The sequence below is a fragment of the Rissa tridactyla genome, chromosome 5, assembly GCF_028500815.1.
Source record: "Rissa tridactyla isolate bRisTri1 chromosome 5, bRisTri1.patW.cur.20221130, whole genome shotgun sequence".
NCBI lineage: Eukaryota > Metazoa > Chordata > Aves > Charadriiformes > Laridae > Rissa > Rissa tridactyla.
In genome coordinates this window covers 8,781,767-8,799,129 of record NC_071470.1, presented here as the reverse complement: position 1 = coordinate 8,799,129, position 17,363 = coordinate 8,781,767, and the positions used below count along the sequence as shown (strand labels likewise).

General features: G+C 39.7%; 1 protein-coding gene across 5 annotated transcripts in view; it reads left to right on the top strand.

Annotated features, from left to right (window-relative positions):
* Positions 1-17,363, top strand: part of SLC7A2 (solute carrier family 7 member 2) — a 62,093-nt gene that overhangs the window by 21,966 nt on the left and 22,764 nt on the right. For 2 of the 5 annotated variants that reach the window (XM_054203661.1, XM_054203660.1), the window contains exon 1: positions 12,399-12,557. The exons of 1 other annotated variant lie outside the window; for it this stretch is intronic. Coding sequence is in view for 1 of the 4 variants with exons in the window: in XM_054203662.1 (XP_054059637.1) it covers positions 14,715-14,780 (66 nt within the window). In the remaining 3 variants the exon portion in view is untranslated. Of the gene's footprint in view, positions 1-7,097; positions 7,173-12,398; positions 12,558-13,397; positions 14,781-17,363 lie in introns of those variants that run through there. 2 more of the 5 variants (XM_054203664.1, XM_054203662.1) reach the window with 2 other exon arrangements.

Sequence of the window (17,363 nt, the reverse complement as noted above, 5' to 3'; positions counted from 1 at the left end):
AATGATGCATTCCTTGGCATCTCTCAGTACTTGTTGAAAATCACGTATTGCAAAATTAGAGTGATGTTTTTTCTGGGTCTCATATTACTAACAATGCATCCAGTTCACTTCTCGTGTTACCAGATGGACTCTGGCACCAACAGATAATGTGTCTGAAAGTTACTATTGGCATGTGATACTGTTTGCACACTACTTCTGAAAAACAAGCGTAATATTTAGATGGATATGAATGATATTTCAGTGCTAGAAAAGGTATGTTTTCGTGAGAATTGATAGTTAAAGGGAAGGATATTTGGATAAAAAGATGTCACAGAATCACAGAATGGTCAGGGTTGTAAGGGACCTCTGGAGATCATCCAGTCCAACCCCCCTGCCAAAGCAGGGTCACCCAGAGCAGGTTGCACAGGAACGCGTCCAGGCGGGTTTGGAATGTCTCCAGAGAAGGAGACTCCACCACCTCTCTGGGCAGCCTGTTCCAGTGCTCTGCCACCCTCAAAGTAAAGAAGTTTTTCCTCCTGTTGAGACGGAATTTCCTGTGTTCCAGCTTGTGCCCTTTGCCCCTTGTCCTTTTGTCGGGTACCACTGAAAAGAGTCTGGCCCCATCCTTTTGACACACGCCCTTTAGATATTTATAAGCATTGATGAGATCCCCTCATCAATGTCCACGCCACTCTATTGAGTCCATACAAGATTTTAAGATGAAACTGTGTTCTTTGTGTTTGTGTTGTTTTTGTTCTTTGCAGATAATAATTTAAGAAGGCAGAAAAGAATGAAAATTTGAACTTAGTATATATGTGAAATGTGTAAAAAAGGCCAAGATTAAAGGGAAATAAAAGAAAGTGACTGGAAGTTATGGCAGTCTGAGCACAGGGAACGTTTGGTTCTGCTTTAGCCTCTTCAGCTGCTGGAAATTGGAGTTCCACATGAGAAATGCACGTGCATTGCTGGCTGCACTTCTGGGGACAGAAATAAAGGAGCAGTAGTTTGACAACTGTATGCCGAAGTGGCATTTTGTGAAGGCCAGTAAAGCAACGCATAGATGAAAAAGGATCTTAGCCAAGGTATGCTTGCTGACAAGTTGGTTATCATTTAAACTAGCTAAGAATTTTTTTAGATTAGGCATGCAGGATTTTACACCGTTTATCTTAATTTTATATAACAAAATTCATTCTATGAGTATCTGTTGCTAATCCAGAACAACTAAAGCTTCATGTTTTAATAGTGTTTCTATGAGGAATGTGTAATTACTCTTTGTGCCAAAAATTTCTTGCATTATGAAACCAAGTACAGTTTACAAATGCTACTAACCTATTAATCATATTGAATAAACATCAGTAAGTTGGCGAAATATTCCATCTAGTAGTAGTAAGGGAAGCGGTGGCATTTCAGAATAGAAGTAATTTCTATGGCATTTTGCCACTCAATATTTTACACAAAAGGAGTTGTGCATATTCGAGTTACTCTCTTAAACAAGAAGGTATCAGATGTCAGAAGCTTTACTCAAACAGTTGGTAAAATATGCCTTTGCTGGCTGTAATTTCCCACGAGATTAAGCTAGATCGTTGCATTTCAAATAGCAACCTGTTTTCTGGCTTTGGCCCTTGAGATAGCAGATCTCTTCTGGCCACCTTTTTTTCTTGGCGCAAGTAGGGAATGGTTTGTGGCCAGATCCTGTCTCTGCACAAATGGGCACTTTGAACTCAAGTTGCTGCCATTGCCTCCAGAGCTCATGACAAAGTGAGGGAGGACAGTTTTATTGCAAAATTGTGATACAGCCATAATAACAATGAAGGCAAGGCCACCCAGAAATAAGCTATCCTTTTGCATGGTAAGCACTGAGAAGCAATCCAAGAAATACTGTAGTTTGCACTCAAGCACACACACAAACCCACATACACACAATATATATGGAAGGATATCTCTCTGGTGATAACTAGTCTAGTTACTTGCAGTGTATGGACTTTTGAGGGCCTGGCTTGTACATTTGGGGTGGGTTTTTAAGTAAATAGAATTGGCTGTTATTAGGATCTAGTGTTTTATGGGATTTTCCCCACAAGTTATTCACAGCATGGCTGGAGATGAGGCTAATTTTTTGTATTATACGTTTAGAAAAAGTGATTGATTTAGGAACAAACAAGGGGAGAAGTATCTTGTTTCACTTAATGGATGATAAAGAAGAAGAAAGGTGTGAATGTGCAGTTAGAGCATAAATATGAGATAATTTGGTAACTAAATGTGCTTGATGTTCTCTATTGCTGATGTTCTCTGTTGATAAAGTTCAATACATAATAGAGGATATTTGAGGGAATTCTTAATTACCTGTGTGACATCCCCTGACGTTCTTGGTCAGAAGTTAAGCATGCCATTCAGGATCATTGGATGTGGCAAAGGAAGAAAGTGACTGAGGGGAGGAGGTGGTATAAAATGTTTATCAAAATGTTCTGTGTTCACTGAAGACAGAATTAAAAGTTATAAATTTATGGGGCTTTCAGCTGCCACAACAGAGTGAAATTAGAAAAATGGATTTCACCCAGTCTTCATGTGGGGGAAGTGATGGGCTGTCCCAACCGTTTTCCAGTTGCTGTTTGATCCAAATTATCCTGAAAACACATTTGTGAGTAATTTATTATAACTAGTACATCAGTTGATACTGCAGGTATTTCAGTGCATGCCACATTTACGTGGTTTGTTCCTCTGTGCCATTTGGTAGCCAGTGAAGTAGTTTCATAGGTGCAATAAATGCAATTTAATGCTCAAACGACTTCGGATTTTTACGAGGAGAACAGACTCCTGGAAAAACTATGGAACTGCTAAGCTGCTAGCTTTTCTAATATCCACCAGACAATTTATACTGAAGAAAAAGTTGCAAGTAAAGAACCATCATGCTGTCTGCGAGTACAGATACACACATGCACACTCACAAGTTGGGCTTTGTCTGGGATGTTTGTGTTATTCCATATGTCATTTATTATTTTCAGAATATTCATCACTTTATTAACTTATGCTTGTGCTGTCTTACATGGTTTTTTTTACACTCTGATGAAATGACTCTCCTGCTATTGCTAAACTTGTTCTGGATTTATACCAAGAGAAGATCTGGTTTCTTCAGGCAGACTTGCCAATGTTTCAAGCTTTATGCATTAAGTCAGATCTACATAGATCTGCGAAGCAGCAGCCTTCATCGTGGTTATGCAACTGTCATGCATAGCTGTGATTTAAGATACAAAAGAATACTTCTTTCTTAAGGGAAGTTCACAAAGGGTTTTCTGTGTATCTTCAGAAGATGCTGTAAGCTCTTTGGAAGGCCACAGCGCATGGTTAGGCTAACATAGGGTCACTTCCCGTAGCTGTTGCTTGGCCACTTGGAAATCAGTGTGTGACTAGCAAGGTCAGTATTGGTTTTTGCTCTGTTTCAAAGTCTTGGTCATGTTTCACCTGTGAGATGTTACAAGCAATCAAGCTATTTATTGACTTGCTTAAAAAGTACTGAGAAATTTGAAAACCTTTTCAGAAAATTAGCCAGTTGAAGGTTATAATGTTCTTCAAGCTCCATTCCTGATGCATTAAATGTAGTGGTGCTATTTAAAGCCAAGAATGAAAAGGGAACTCTCTGGCATTAGTTGCCTGAGTTATAAATAATGTTAGATGTTAGAATTTATACGATCTTGACATGGACAGTGTATATTCAGAATGTCTGGCGGGAGTATCTACATTTAATGTCAAAGGGTAGTGCTCTGTAACAAGGCTGCTATAGTGACTTTGCAGTGACTTATTATTTTGTGGATTTCATATTTGAAGGAAGTGGTGTTTGGTTCTGCAGGGTGCAGAAAGTATGCCCAAGGAATGCGAGGTGATCTTAACACCACTAACTTCAGAGCACAGAACGCTGTTTAATGCTTCTGGGATCACGCCTTGCAGATGGAGTTTACTTACATTGTGTGAACTAGGTACTCCTGTTTATGTTGTTTTGTATTGTTCTGACATATAAGCCTAAAATAAATCACAGCAGTGCACTTAGCACACTGGTTCTGTCTGGTGTGAGTGATGTCTGCCAGTGGTGTTGGGCACGTCACAGTTCCATTTTCCCACAGAATGGATGCAAAATGCTACTCTGATTTAATGTTTAAAATCCAGTACAGATCCAGCGATGGATCCTACTATAAATACTTCGCCATTATTTCAGAGCAATATTTAGTCAAAACCTGTATATAAGACTCTTTTAAATTAATTCTTACTGTCTTTGACCTAAGATAAATGAAATACGTACATAAACTATGTGTGAATCTAATTCTTGTATTTCTGTAAGCAAGAGAAAGCAAACTTGGCTTTTAAAAACTGTTATAATTGTCAGATAATTAATACATACTTCATTTTAGAAGTTCCATTCTGAGAAAGTTGTGACACCTTGATTAGGTGACTTAGTTCTTTTTTTTTTGTAATCCCTTTAAGATGGCATCTTTTTCATGTGCCATAAAAAGTCATATAGAAACAAGTAAAATATGTTATAGAAGCTCCATGACACTTCCGTAAGCGAAGCTATTTCCAGTATCATCCATGATTTCTTTTAGTCTTAAATTAGATGCATTCATCCTTTCTCTCTCCTCCACCCTCTGTTCTTCCTTCCCTGGCCCCCATAGAAAAAAAGAGAAAAGTCCACTTTTTTATAGGAAATTGAGTTATTGTAAAAAATTTTCAATAAATCGATACAGAAAATTAATTGCACTGGGTTTTTTTTAAACAAAAAGACCAGCTGTAGCCTATTAGTGTATGGTGCACTGGTCAAATGGGCCAAGAGGTGCTGTGACCTAGGGATGGGACTGGGCAACCTCAGCAGAGCAAGAATCCCTCATGCTGTTACCACTTCTGCCGTCAAACCAGCCAGCTGAGGCTGGGAATGGAGGGGAGAAATGAGGTGAATCATTAGTTCTTTGCTTAATTTCCATTCTTCCGCCATGAAATTAGGCTACTTTTTGGGCTGTTGAGCTGTTGTGGTTCCCCTGTGTAAGCACACAGGAGCAGACAGCCAAAGACATTCCAAAAATATATAGACTTTATAGAAATTTTAGAAGCCACCTCAGGAGTTTAGGCATGTGAAAGGGCTCTCATGATTTCTACTTTAAAATCAGTGACTAAATCTCTTTTAGAGAATCACCAATTTTGTGCAAAGCAATGCAGTTTTCAGCAGGGAAAGGCTTGGTGTTTCATTTTAATCCTGAAGTCATTACTCGTATCTTCCTATTAGCACAGAAAAAAAAAATATTCCAGGATTGTATTTGTAAATACTTTTCTACTACTTTGTCAGGTTTTTTTTATTTTTTTTTTATTTTTTTTTATTTTGTCTGGTTTTGAAGAGGACAGAATAGATGGAATTGATCTGATGTAAGCTTGTAAGAGGCTTTTGCTTAGGTCTTACACAAGAGGCTGTCATGGAAACTTAGTAACCATGGGGTGAGAGGTAAAGCCCTGTTACTGATTAAAAACAGCTTAAAAAAGAGTAAATAAAAACAGCAACCTTCATATCATTTTTGCAGGCATTTTCCAGCATGGAAAATGATTGTTAATGACATACCTCAGGAATGAAGTAGAAATGGAGTTAATAGAAATTTTCCAGACAAAATTGTTTTTGATAGGAAAACCGAATGTTCATTAAAGATGGTAACTGGAAAGATTTCCCTTTTTCGATACAGGAAAAGATAACACTTTTAGCCTTTCCAATTAAAGGATTCTTAAACAAACAAAAACAAAACCAAAAAGACATCAAACCCCTCTCACAAATATTCCTGCAACAATAAAAAAATCCAAGTAAACTGAGAAAAGAGATTATTTGGCGGGGAGTGGGGGAAGAGTAGGTTGAAGAATGACAGTCTTAAATTATAGGACGAGGAAATAAATTTTCAATTGGTTAATTCAGGTAGTGAAGAAAGTAATAACTAGAACAAGGTAACCTTAAACCAATTATAAAGAAAACACATTCAAAACAACTAAAAAGGTACTATCTTTGTAAATAATGACATAACTCTTAATAATAAATAATTTAGTGCCCCATTATTGGGGTAAAAAGCTTGGTAAGGTTTGGTTTTTTTAAAGTTTTGAGATTTAAGTACTATTTTAACATCTCAGTCGCATTTACATAAGCAAGGATAACTACTATGAAATGTGCCTAATTAGCTACCTAAGTTGCCATTAGAAGCAAATATACATGGCCAGTAGTATGTTATCACACATTTGGCTCAAATATGGACTGTTGTCAGAAATAAAATACTTCTTGTTTTTTTAAGTTTGCTTCAGTTTGAGATGTTGTGAGTTCCATCAGCCTTACGGAAAAGCAAAATAAGTTGTTATCCAATAGCTTACACCTTGAAAACTGCACAATGCCTTAACATTTTGTTTTCTGGTAGATCTTTTTCCTTGGTTTTATTGAAAGACCATTTCATGTCTCTGATGAAGGAGTGCGCTCACACCTCGACTAGCCTGTGGTGCCTTCCTCATGCTCCTTCCCAAGCTGCAGCGTGGAGCCGCATCTGATGCTCCTTTCCCAGGTCCCTGGGGAGATGCAAGACTGTTTCATTCTTGGCAAGACATGGCATTGCGCTTTATTTTCAATTACAGATCAAGTGTTAGTTTTAACTTTGATTTTCTTGTCTCTTCTTTGTATACATTACAAACCTTTCTGTCAAAATTTACTATTTATATTTATTCTGTATTCAAGGTGTGGATTTAGGCCAAAAAAGTATGTGTGGATTTTTTTTTTTATAGAAAGTATGGCTTTAAATAGTTACGTTCCTTCTCCAAGGCTTCTCCAAAACTCTGATGTTAGGCTTGGGGACAGCGCTATGAGTCAGCACTACAAACATTTTCTTTAGACCCTTGGGAACACTTGGAATTCAACAAATGATAGCTCGTAGCTGCTTGGGACATGCTTAATATTAGGTTAAATGACTCATTCCTGGGTCAAAATAACTAGTAGGAATTTGTGCCAATGTAGCTCTTCCTCTTGTTACAGATGAAATGCAGGTTAGCAGATTTATTCTTCATGCCTGTATTAGTCTATGAGTATATGATTATTTTTAATACGATGTATTACATTTCTCTTACAGAAGATCAGGATTTGAGGTATTTTTCTCTCTAAGTACAAAGTGAAAGAAATTATTAAAGAAAAGTCGAGTGACTTGGTAAGTGATAACTTCATTTTAATCTGTGCAACATTCTGTAGGAACTAGTTTCAGCAATCTGCTTGAACCATGAGAAGCAATCTAAAATAAATATATTTATATTTTAATAAATAGGAAGCCCTTTAAAAAGTGTTGATTGTAATTTATGCTCTTCAGAAATGAGCCTGTCATAACATTTTAGAGATAGCCTACATTACTGTTGAGCTTTATAAAGATTCTTTCTCTCTCTTACATGTTTATGATCATCTTATGTAGATTAGCACATAGATTGTATTAATTATATTTTTTGTGGTAACCTGGATTTTTATTCTCAGAACCACATCTCAGAACCACTAAAATTCTAATTACTTTACTTATCTTGACATAGAAAAGATTCTTGCTGGCACCTGATGAATCCTTTTATGAATACCAGTACATCTTCTCAAATCCCACCAGAGTTGCACGAACTGGACAGACCGTGTTGTGGGTTTTTTTTCTTGTGTGTGTCAAAAGTTATGCTTGTTACAGTTGGCTGCAAAGTCCCTCTTTCCGAGGCAAAAGCAGCACATGCTGTGCAGAGCACCATCGAGGGACTGCAATGGTTGACTAAGGCCCCGGTCCTGCAAGCACATTTGTTCATGTTTAACTTCTGTGTGGTACGGGTAGTTATATGGGCAAGCCCGTGGATATGCTTCAGCAAAGTTAGCACCTTTCATTACGTAAAAATCCACAGCTTTTTGGCCCGTAGCTGCGAGACTGTATCTGGGAGACAAGTCAGAGCCAACAGCAGAGCCACTTTTAATCAGTTTGTCATTGGGCCTTCTGCAGTATTTTGTTTCAGTTCGTGCAAGAGTTTCACAAATTAATGGGGATTTTTTTCTTTTAAATTTAAAATTCCCTGAGCATAAATTTCCGCATAACTCTATGAAAATATGTTCATATTCTCTTGACACTATAAGAGAAAGCCTTAAAGGAGCCTTCCATAGGAAAATAAAATAAATAAAGCAGATTCCTCTTTCAATTCATTCCTTCTAATGTGGTCAGCTGTTTCATGGCAAGAAGAGAATTTCTGATCAACTTCTTTACAGAAAGAATGTGCTGCGAAAGTCCTTGGGGTTTGCAAGTCAGAGAACTGTTGGATGAGGCACTTTAGATTAATCCAAGTGTGAGATATAGTTGCTAAGGAGCAGAAAAGTCGTCTCTAAAGCCAGAACCTAAGCTATAAAGTTAATGTTGCTGGTCAAAACACAGTTGGAAACAAACTGGGAGCCAAGATGGAGTACACTAAGCGGACATACCACAGCTCTTTTCTGGAGAGAAACAAGAATTTCCTCCAAGAGAGAAGCTGGGTATGCTATTGCAGGTAGCTTCCTCCAGACAGCACAGCACTCTGTGTCCTCAGTCTTGTCCAAAGTGCCTCAGATCTGGCATCCGACGCTGGTCCACCAGACCCTGTACCTTCATGAACACCTCTCTGATGCTGCCCCGAGGCACACAAATACACCTTTTAGCTGAATCTATGAAAACACCACTCCGCTGGGTGTCAACGTGGTCTTCTTGTAGTTTCGAGTGTGCATGACTGAAAACACACAAAAAATTATGTCTGAATGTCCGTTGGACCTCTGAACCAAATGGACATACTGATCTACCCCACAGTGCTCTAGATCGAGGCGGGACAGATGCGAGCTGTTTTAGTTCACCCGCCAGTGTCCTCTCTGCCTCTTGGCCTGGAGCCAGGGATGGTTCTGGGTTTGAATGCCTTCAGCAGCGTAGCTGTGTGCTCCTGGTCCCAGGATTAAGTTTTTGGAAAGTCAAATGAGCGGCAGCAGTGCAGCTCCTATCTGTCTTTGTGATGATGCATGAATTTACCAGTGTTTCCAGGGATGAATTGCTATCACAGTTGGGTGATAGCTCCCAAGCAACCAGAAAGTCCATTTGCAAGTATCTTTCCAGCCCTATGGATGTCAGAAGGGTTTCTACTGTTAATTTGAAGAATGAGGATGAAATTTTGAACCGATTTATACAGCCCTTGAAGGAGTCGAACTTTTAGTGCCTGTAACAAATTTGTACCATAATAAGGTCAAGAATAAAAATGAAGAGAGGCAGAAAACAGAGAGAGATGTGGTTATTACTAAATCTGACTTACTGTAATCTTGCCTCTGGCATTTTCCATAAAAGGAAGATCCACCTCTGAAAAGGCAATCCCAGAGGAGCTGGTGCCTCAGAGTTGGAAATGGTACCAAAGAAAGTTTTGGAGATGCTGTGGTTACATGGATGAATAAATAACTGTGGTCATTTTCCAGTTTTCAGTGAGATGTACTAGAAGTAGATTTTTGCAAACTCTAGAAGCAAAAGCTTCTAGATAAAATGATCCAGCACTGAATTGTTTTATGTTGTAAATTAGATAAAGTAGTTTAAATATTGCCATTGTTTGTATTATGGCACGTGCAATCCAACTTAAACTAGATAAATGACTTGTGTGGATACGTTTCTATTCTGTTTGGGGAGTAAATCCATGTAAGAAGTAGCGATGGCATTCTACTGTGAAATAAGAAGAGAATAGATATTTTTTCTTCTCAATTGTGCATTGAATAAATTGAAAGAGTGCTAGACGTTGCAGTGGGTAGCAAAAAAGATATATTTGTTGCAGGAAAATGTGAACAATCCTTGTGTTGTGGTTGTGCATTTTTGGCAGAGGAAGGGTTAGCCCATTCTGTTGTTACTGTCTACTTCTTCCTGTTTCCTAATTCAAAGTCCTTAGTTTGAATCAAATCCTGACCCCAATGATATAATTTGCAGTTTTGCTCTTGGCTTCAGTCTGACCAGGTTTGTGTATTTATTACCCAGAATTGTTTGTCTTGCTCTGTGAATATGACAACATGTCCTGGATGGCTCTGTTAATTCAGCACAGCGCAAAAGGTTTTGAAACCTGTGTACATCCAAATGAAAGCAATGCATGTATATAAAATGTCCATAAAATACTTCATAGGTGTTTTTTAGATTGTAGGGAATTAATGTTTACAAAAATGCAAATTTGAAAATAAACTGCTTTCTTAAGCTTGTTCTACCTTCTCAGAAATAGAGAATTCCAACTCCTCTGTTTAAATTTGGGCCTGTTCTCCTGCTATGACCGCATCCATATGGCCTGCATAGTCTTCAGTTCTGCACTACATTTAGAAACTAGTTGACAGTAGTTGTCAAGGTTTGCTTTTCTTTGTTTGGGCTTTTTTTGGGTGGTTGTTTTTTGTATGGGTTTGTTTGCGTTCTTTTTTTTGCTTCACCTTCCTGAACTGTCTTTATTAATAATTAATAAAGCCCCCTTGGGAATTATTTACATATGGTGATACCCCGGATAGTGGTTCCAGCTGCAGGAGTGACAGAAATTCATAGATCAGCCCAGTACAGTGCATTATCATTAACCTGGCAGGAGTCTACCAGAAAGTGATTGAAGCACAGCACCAGCGCCAGGCTGGCCTCACGCTCAGCTCTTCTGTGGGCATATGCTTCCCTCAAACTGTGGGGGAAGGTACGCCTGAAGAAGGCTAGCATTTAGAACTCAAGTAGAAACAGAGTCTCTGTATCCAGCAGATGGTGAAACAATTACAGCTTCTACTTTGCTTTTAAATTGGAAGAGATGTTTTCCATGATTAAGCAATAAATCACTTAATTTATGCATTAGCAACAATTCCTAGTGGATCTACATGGCTGGAAATGATTCAGAACTGGTCTTGAGGATGTTAACTAAAATCCACACAAGTAATTCTCAAGTCATTCACGGACCTGGCAGAGAGTGATGGTTTGGGAAAAAATGCCTAGATGTTGTCATGGTTGAGAATGATGCTCCTTAAAGGTAATTTCCATATATTTCCACACAAGAAACCCAACCTGTTTAGCAGCTTGCACCTCTAGCATAACTTCTTGTTCCTGTCTTCTGAGCAGGTATAGAGATAAAGTTTGTATTTAACAAGGATGAGGTCAGCATGAGGGGAAGAGTGAGTGTTGTTATCCTTAGACCTTCAATGAACAAGACCTTTTCTCTTTACACCGTTTTGCGCTTAAAGGAAAGAATAGCCTTGGGTAATGTAAGACTCGTGGCCCACCCCCATGGAGCTCACTCTTCTTGGAGGTATTTCTCCTTGGAACTGGGAGAGCTGAGGAAAAGTTGTCTTCATCCCTTGCGTGTGGCCACAGGAAGCAAGACTGTTGATGGGGGAAGCCAGAGGAACCTTCTCTCCTCCTCCAGCACTGGCAGAATTTGCACTCAGGGAGAACTAAAAGCTGAGGTCAGTTGCTGGGGGCTGCCACACTGCATGTGTTTTTCTCCATGTTTTCTTAGGAAAGACTTTTTAATGATGAAAAGCATAGGGCTTTTCCCAGCAAGAGTCATATTTTCAGTGTTCTCTGAACAAAAAAAGAGAGATATTGAAACACAAGTGTTTTAAGGGAAACAATACGCCGTGAATAATGTTGACTGGAAATGCTACTACATGTTTGGGGTGGGGTTGTCTGCCATTGGAAATAATAAAAATACAGCTGTATATTATCCATTGGGGTTTGGTTTATTCTAGAAGCTAATTTTTAAGAAACTGAGGGTTATTTATTGGTTGTGTCACAGGAATATTTGGACTGTTCTAATTCCAGTCCTCAGCATTTTTACGTTTCAAGCCATATAAAGGAGAACAAGATACACGGTGCGTCTACCCCACTTCAGCAGAATGGGCTCTAACCAGACTCTGTAAATATGCTCTCTTCTGTGTTTTTTCTAGACACGGCAATACTTTTCAAATTATTTATATTCTAAAATTTACTCAGCAAAAGCAGTTTTTATGCGACAGTATTGGAATTAGTTATCAAAGTGTTGCAAAGTATCCTTCAATATGCTTCAAAGACAGTTTATTTTTTACCAGGGAAGCGAATGTGAAACAAGCTGGCAAGACTGTGTTTTCACAGTGGGACATCCAGTTTGACATCCACATTTTTGCTTTTCCTTCAGGATGTGTAAAAGGAGTCCCCGGGGCCAGGGGCGTGTGTGTGTGTGTGGTGGGTACCCTCAAAACAGCGTGCGTTTTATATGCAAGCATGTAGGTGCATTTAAATGTAGAGAGCAGCATTCCAGTTGGCTTTTATGTCGTGAAGAGAGCGGATATGATTTATCTGAACAGCAGCAAGACCTTCTCTCTCTCCCTCCCCGCCTTAGCTGGGCAAATAGCTGTCCGGCTCGCAGCCCTCCAATCACCCGGGCTGCCAAGCCTCCACCCCTCAGCACCAACAGTTCTCACACCACCTACAGCTGGCTTCAAAAAGATTTTAATAAAATCAGTCATTACTCTTCGGTTTCAGACGGCAGAAGTTCGGGACTGGGTAAGAGGAGCAGAAGTTTGCCCAGCAGAAGTTGCTCTGAATCAGGTTTGTAATGAATTTTCCTGCTGAAAGGAGTAACCTGAAAGCAACGTAGCTTATCATAGGAACCTTTGCCTTTAACATATGTGCTTTTTGAGCAGCAAGAGCTGCGGTATGTGGTATTACATTTAGTTTACACTTACAGCATTATTGTGTCTCTGACAAAGTGCAAATTACAGTGTTAATATATAAAAGATGCAATTTATGGTTTTCTTCCCAGTCTGACTGGGAGGTGTTTCTGCTTTTGGATGATAAAGCTTTCCTTCTCCGTTTTATATATGTTAGACTTCTGTTACGGGTGCCGCTTTCCAATTTTAGGGCTTTTAAGTATTATTTAAATACACTACTTTGAATATTCCAAGACATTAGGAGTTTTGTGAAGGTCTTGGGCACAACATCAACTTTTAGGATGCTTGCAGTAAAATCATGTATTGTCTGTGCCTCTGGGTACACACACACACAAATCACAGACTGTACCTAGTTTTGCTTCACCTCTGAATTCTTCTACTTTCATGTATTATTGCACTAGATCTAATCAATGAAATACTGCAATTTTGAATACGACTAAATGTACTTAAGAGCAAACAAAATATTTTGCATACAATCTAAAGATGGAAAATATAAAATATAAACTTTTACAGGTTTTTTTTCAGGAAAATGAGGGTGAAGGAAGACTAAATTAATCTGTATACAATCAGTATATATTTATATTTTCCCATTTTCAGTACATTACAAACTTATTGGAGTATTTTCTCACTAATTTGTATGCTGTGTAAAAAGTTAAACTACTGCACCTAAAATTTATAGTATATAAATATATACTTATAGTATATCATATTAACTCAACAAAATAGTTTATATCAAGTATCTTTAAGTTACTTTTCTTCAGGAATCTTTAAACATACACCTCAATAACAATATTAAAACTTTCCAAGGTTTTATATTGCTTTATAACAGTTGCTTTCCGTATGAGATTCTTATCTTTTTTATTAGAGCTTTTAACGGAAAATTTTGTAGGACAAGTTGAATGGAAACTGCAGCAATACTTTGGGTGTTCCCACCTGCAGCTTGGGTTTGATGTGTACTAATGTAAACCACGTATTACACGTAATTAAATTAAAATGTTATTTTAATGGGTGTGTGTGATGATACATGATACGTTACTTTTTTGTTCCGGTATCCACCTATTGTTTGTGGTTTTGTTTTGGGGTAGGAGGCTGTTAGGTTATTCTTACATGGAAAACACTTTGCAAAAATGGTAGATATTACATGACTGTGAAGCAGCCAAAACAATTTTAAAGATGAATATAGACTTTGCAGATGGAGACTTTGTCCCTTGCATTGTGTTTGTAGTTACAAGTTTTTTTGACACCAAACTTTTCCTGCTAGAAGAGGGATAACAGTAGACGACCATTAAATGTTCCCATCTGAGTGGAACAGCTGCTATGAATTATAAGGCTGAATTCATCTTCTTGGGTTAGCATTCAGGTGCGTGGTGGTCAAGCAGTAAATTATCTGGTTAACAACTGGCCAGGAAAGACTGCGATTAAGACGGGTCCATCAGCAGCTACTGTAGAGAAAAAAAGCAAGACAATAAAGATAAAAAGGGATTGGAAAGGTATCTGTTCTTGTTCAGGTACTCTGACAAACACAGTGAATGTCCATCAGACATGAGGCAGCTTTTGGGTTTTTTTCCCACTGTTAGATAGATCTGTCCAAGTCCTTTCCTGTCTAGCCAAAGTCCTCCTGTCCTGCCTGTCTCTTTGTTGCATGCGTTTGAAGCAGTAAAACTGTAAACTACAATGTGGACGGCATTGCAATTCTTTCTAGGAATGTGTTCAAGGAAGGAGGAGACTTGAATACGAGCTGAACATTGGTCCTCAAGTCTAAGGCAGTTGAACCGGGGCTTCCCTTTTTCCGAGGACTGTTTGAGACGTATTCTGTGTTATAAAGTAACTCTGTAGCTAAAGAAAAACTTAGTCCAAAAGAGACTTCAGAAGTGCAGTGACCCGGCGCAGGCAGAGCCAGAGAGCTGCCACCTCAGTTGTACACAGCAAAAGGAACGTGCCAACGTCAGTGACAAATGGACTTCACAGGTGTTTGCGTGTGACAAATGTCTCTGTAAAGTAGACTTCACCGAAGTGGAGCCTAGCACACATTTGAATGCATGGGAGAAGCAACAGGTTGGGTCTGCTCCTCACCTTAGTTAGAAATAACTGCACACCATTGGTAAGTGCAAGGGCATTTTCCGTTTTGGTTTCTTATCACTAATTTGCTATGCTTAAACTCTGTATAAGCTCAGGACTCAGTCTTTATTCTCTTTAGACTGCACGAACAACTCAGCCCACCCTGGCTGACTGCCCTTTCAGGCTACGTGCCCAATGCTATTGTATCCAAGTCTGCTCTAAGAAATGTGGGACAGGTGCCTCAGAGATGCCTCCAGAAGCACTGTGGGCTCTACCAGCAGCAGTGCATTAAGAGAGCTCACTTCCTTCTTGACAGATTGCCTGATATATTACCAAAAACCCCATTTCCCAAGCTGTCATGTGTGCCTGCCCAGGGAGGCTCAGAGAAGAGCCAGTGCTCATCAGCTGCACAGGACCTTCAGCAGGGGCCTGGGCCAGTGCTGGTGGGGCTCATGGCAGCAGAGGCCACAGTGGTCTGCTAGGACGAGGCAGGCTTAGACTGCAGCGGGGAAAGGAGGAAGTAAAAAGGAGCAAATAGGCAAATACTGAGACCTGCTGGTCAAAAAGAAGGAGAAATAATTTTTTTTCCGTGTTCGCTTACCCTACTTCATGATCCTCTCTGTCCTAAAGATCAACAGAAAAGGAAACCATGAGATTTGCTCAATCATGTTGGTGCAGGAATAAGACCCTTTTTAAGAGTGTGTGGTTGCAGTCAGTGTAAGCTTATCTGGGACAATGCTGCCACCAAAAGGCACACCCAGCTGTTACCTTCTTTGCGTCAGTAGGTTAGTGTTTGAGTACTCGGCCACAGCGTTATGATAAACTGTGCTTGTGAGTCAGCACGCGTCCGCACAGGGTCAGAGCCCAGGTTGTTCTCATGTGGTGGGCAACGCGTTAAAGGATATGAGAAAGGTTACACTTGTCAGTGATTTCTGAAGGCACTGTGTCACCACTTACTGATTTCATTTGGTCCTGTGTGGAGGCCAAATATCCTCATAAGCTTATCAGTTCTTCCTGCTGCACCTTCCTATCAAATATGAAGGGATGAGTACCGGCCTCTTGGGATGTCTCGGCCAAATCTGAAAGGGGGCCATCTGTGAGATGGTGCCCTGCACTTGGTACACAGCAACAGAAGTTAAGAGCAGTGTTCATTGTTTCTTATGCATATGTGCATAGTAAGTATAGGAAGCAGCATAACACATCTGGATTGCAATCGCTGTCGTAAAAGGATGTGTGTTCATCAAGTCTATGTTAGGAGGGATATACCTAAAAAGATATGTTTCTCATGCATATGAGAATTTATTTTTTTTCTCTACAGACACAAAGTTTGTGTCTTATACCTTGTCTCTGGTTGTGCTCCAGTTTTTAAAGGCTAAAGCACTGGAACAGGCTTCCCAGAGAGGTGGTGGAGTCTCCAGTTCTGGAGACATTCAAAACCTGCTGGACGTGTAAGAGTCAGCCTAATGAGTACATTAATATAGCACTCTAAGTGATTGCTACAGTTCCAGAAGTGTCATTACGGAAATAAAAAGAGTGGCCTTGGGAATACTTGTCAAAGTGCAGGCCAGGATAGACAAACCTGGCTTGGGGAAGTGGAGTGCCTCAGCCTCAGGCCCAAAGAAAGGCTGCTCTTACTGAAGAGTTCAGGAGCCACAGCAGGGGATTTTGCCTGGACAGCTCGATGTTGATTCCCCTCAGAAGAGGTTATGGATCTCTCCTGTCTGCTGACATGCACATCATCTTAGTTCTGAAGCTGATGTGTGAAATCTCAGTGGGGTCGAGTCTGGATACCAGGGGCAGATACTTCTCTCTGGGAGCCTGGCTGAAAGGACTGCCTAACTGCAGCAGAGCTTTGGAAACCTGCCTGTCTTGCCTCCTTCCACTGTCCTGGGGCAGCCCTCACCTTTCTAATGCGCATTAAGCATCACTGCCCAGAGATATTCAGTTCCATTCACCATCCTTTATCAACTTCCCTTTCTTTGAAAGGGAATGGAAACCTTTTTTTTAAGAATGCTCTTTGAAGACAGAAATGGCATGCCTGAGTGTACTTGGGGAGCTATTAGAGGAGTAGGGAGAAAATGTATCTGCACAGAGATCTCCTTTTCATACCCAAGGGGATTTCTTTCAAGCAGTCTCTCTTTGTTCTAGGATCAAATACTGCTAAGCCAGCTTTCCGTCTTGATGCAAAGTCATTGCTGTTAGTGGATTGAACTACTGTGAGTAGAAATGCTCTTTGCTAGTCCAGGAAACTGATACGGACTGGGGAGGAATCTACCAGAAGAATATCTTCCGTCTAAATGAAAGAGATTCTCAGGTCCCAGGAGGATTTCATTTAGCAAATCATGATCAGAGTATAGAAATTTATGACATGGGTTGCAAAGACAAACATCAGTTTGGGGAGATGGCAGATGGTATCACTCAATTCTTACCAAACTCTTAGTCACCAACAGTACAATTCAAACAAATATTTAAAGACAGAACTTGTACATTAATGATGCCTCTTTGAGATATTATTTTCTATGGCATGCCCATGTCCTGCCTCCCAAGCAAATGCTTTGGGCCTGCAGCTATCACCCTTATTTATGTTGGTGCTGGTCCTTATCTTAAAAGTCCTTATGGTACATAT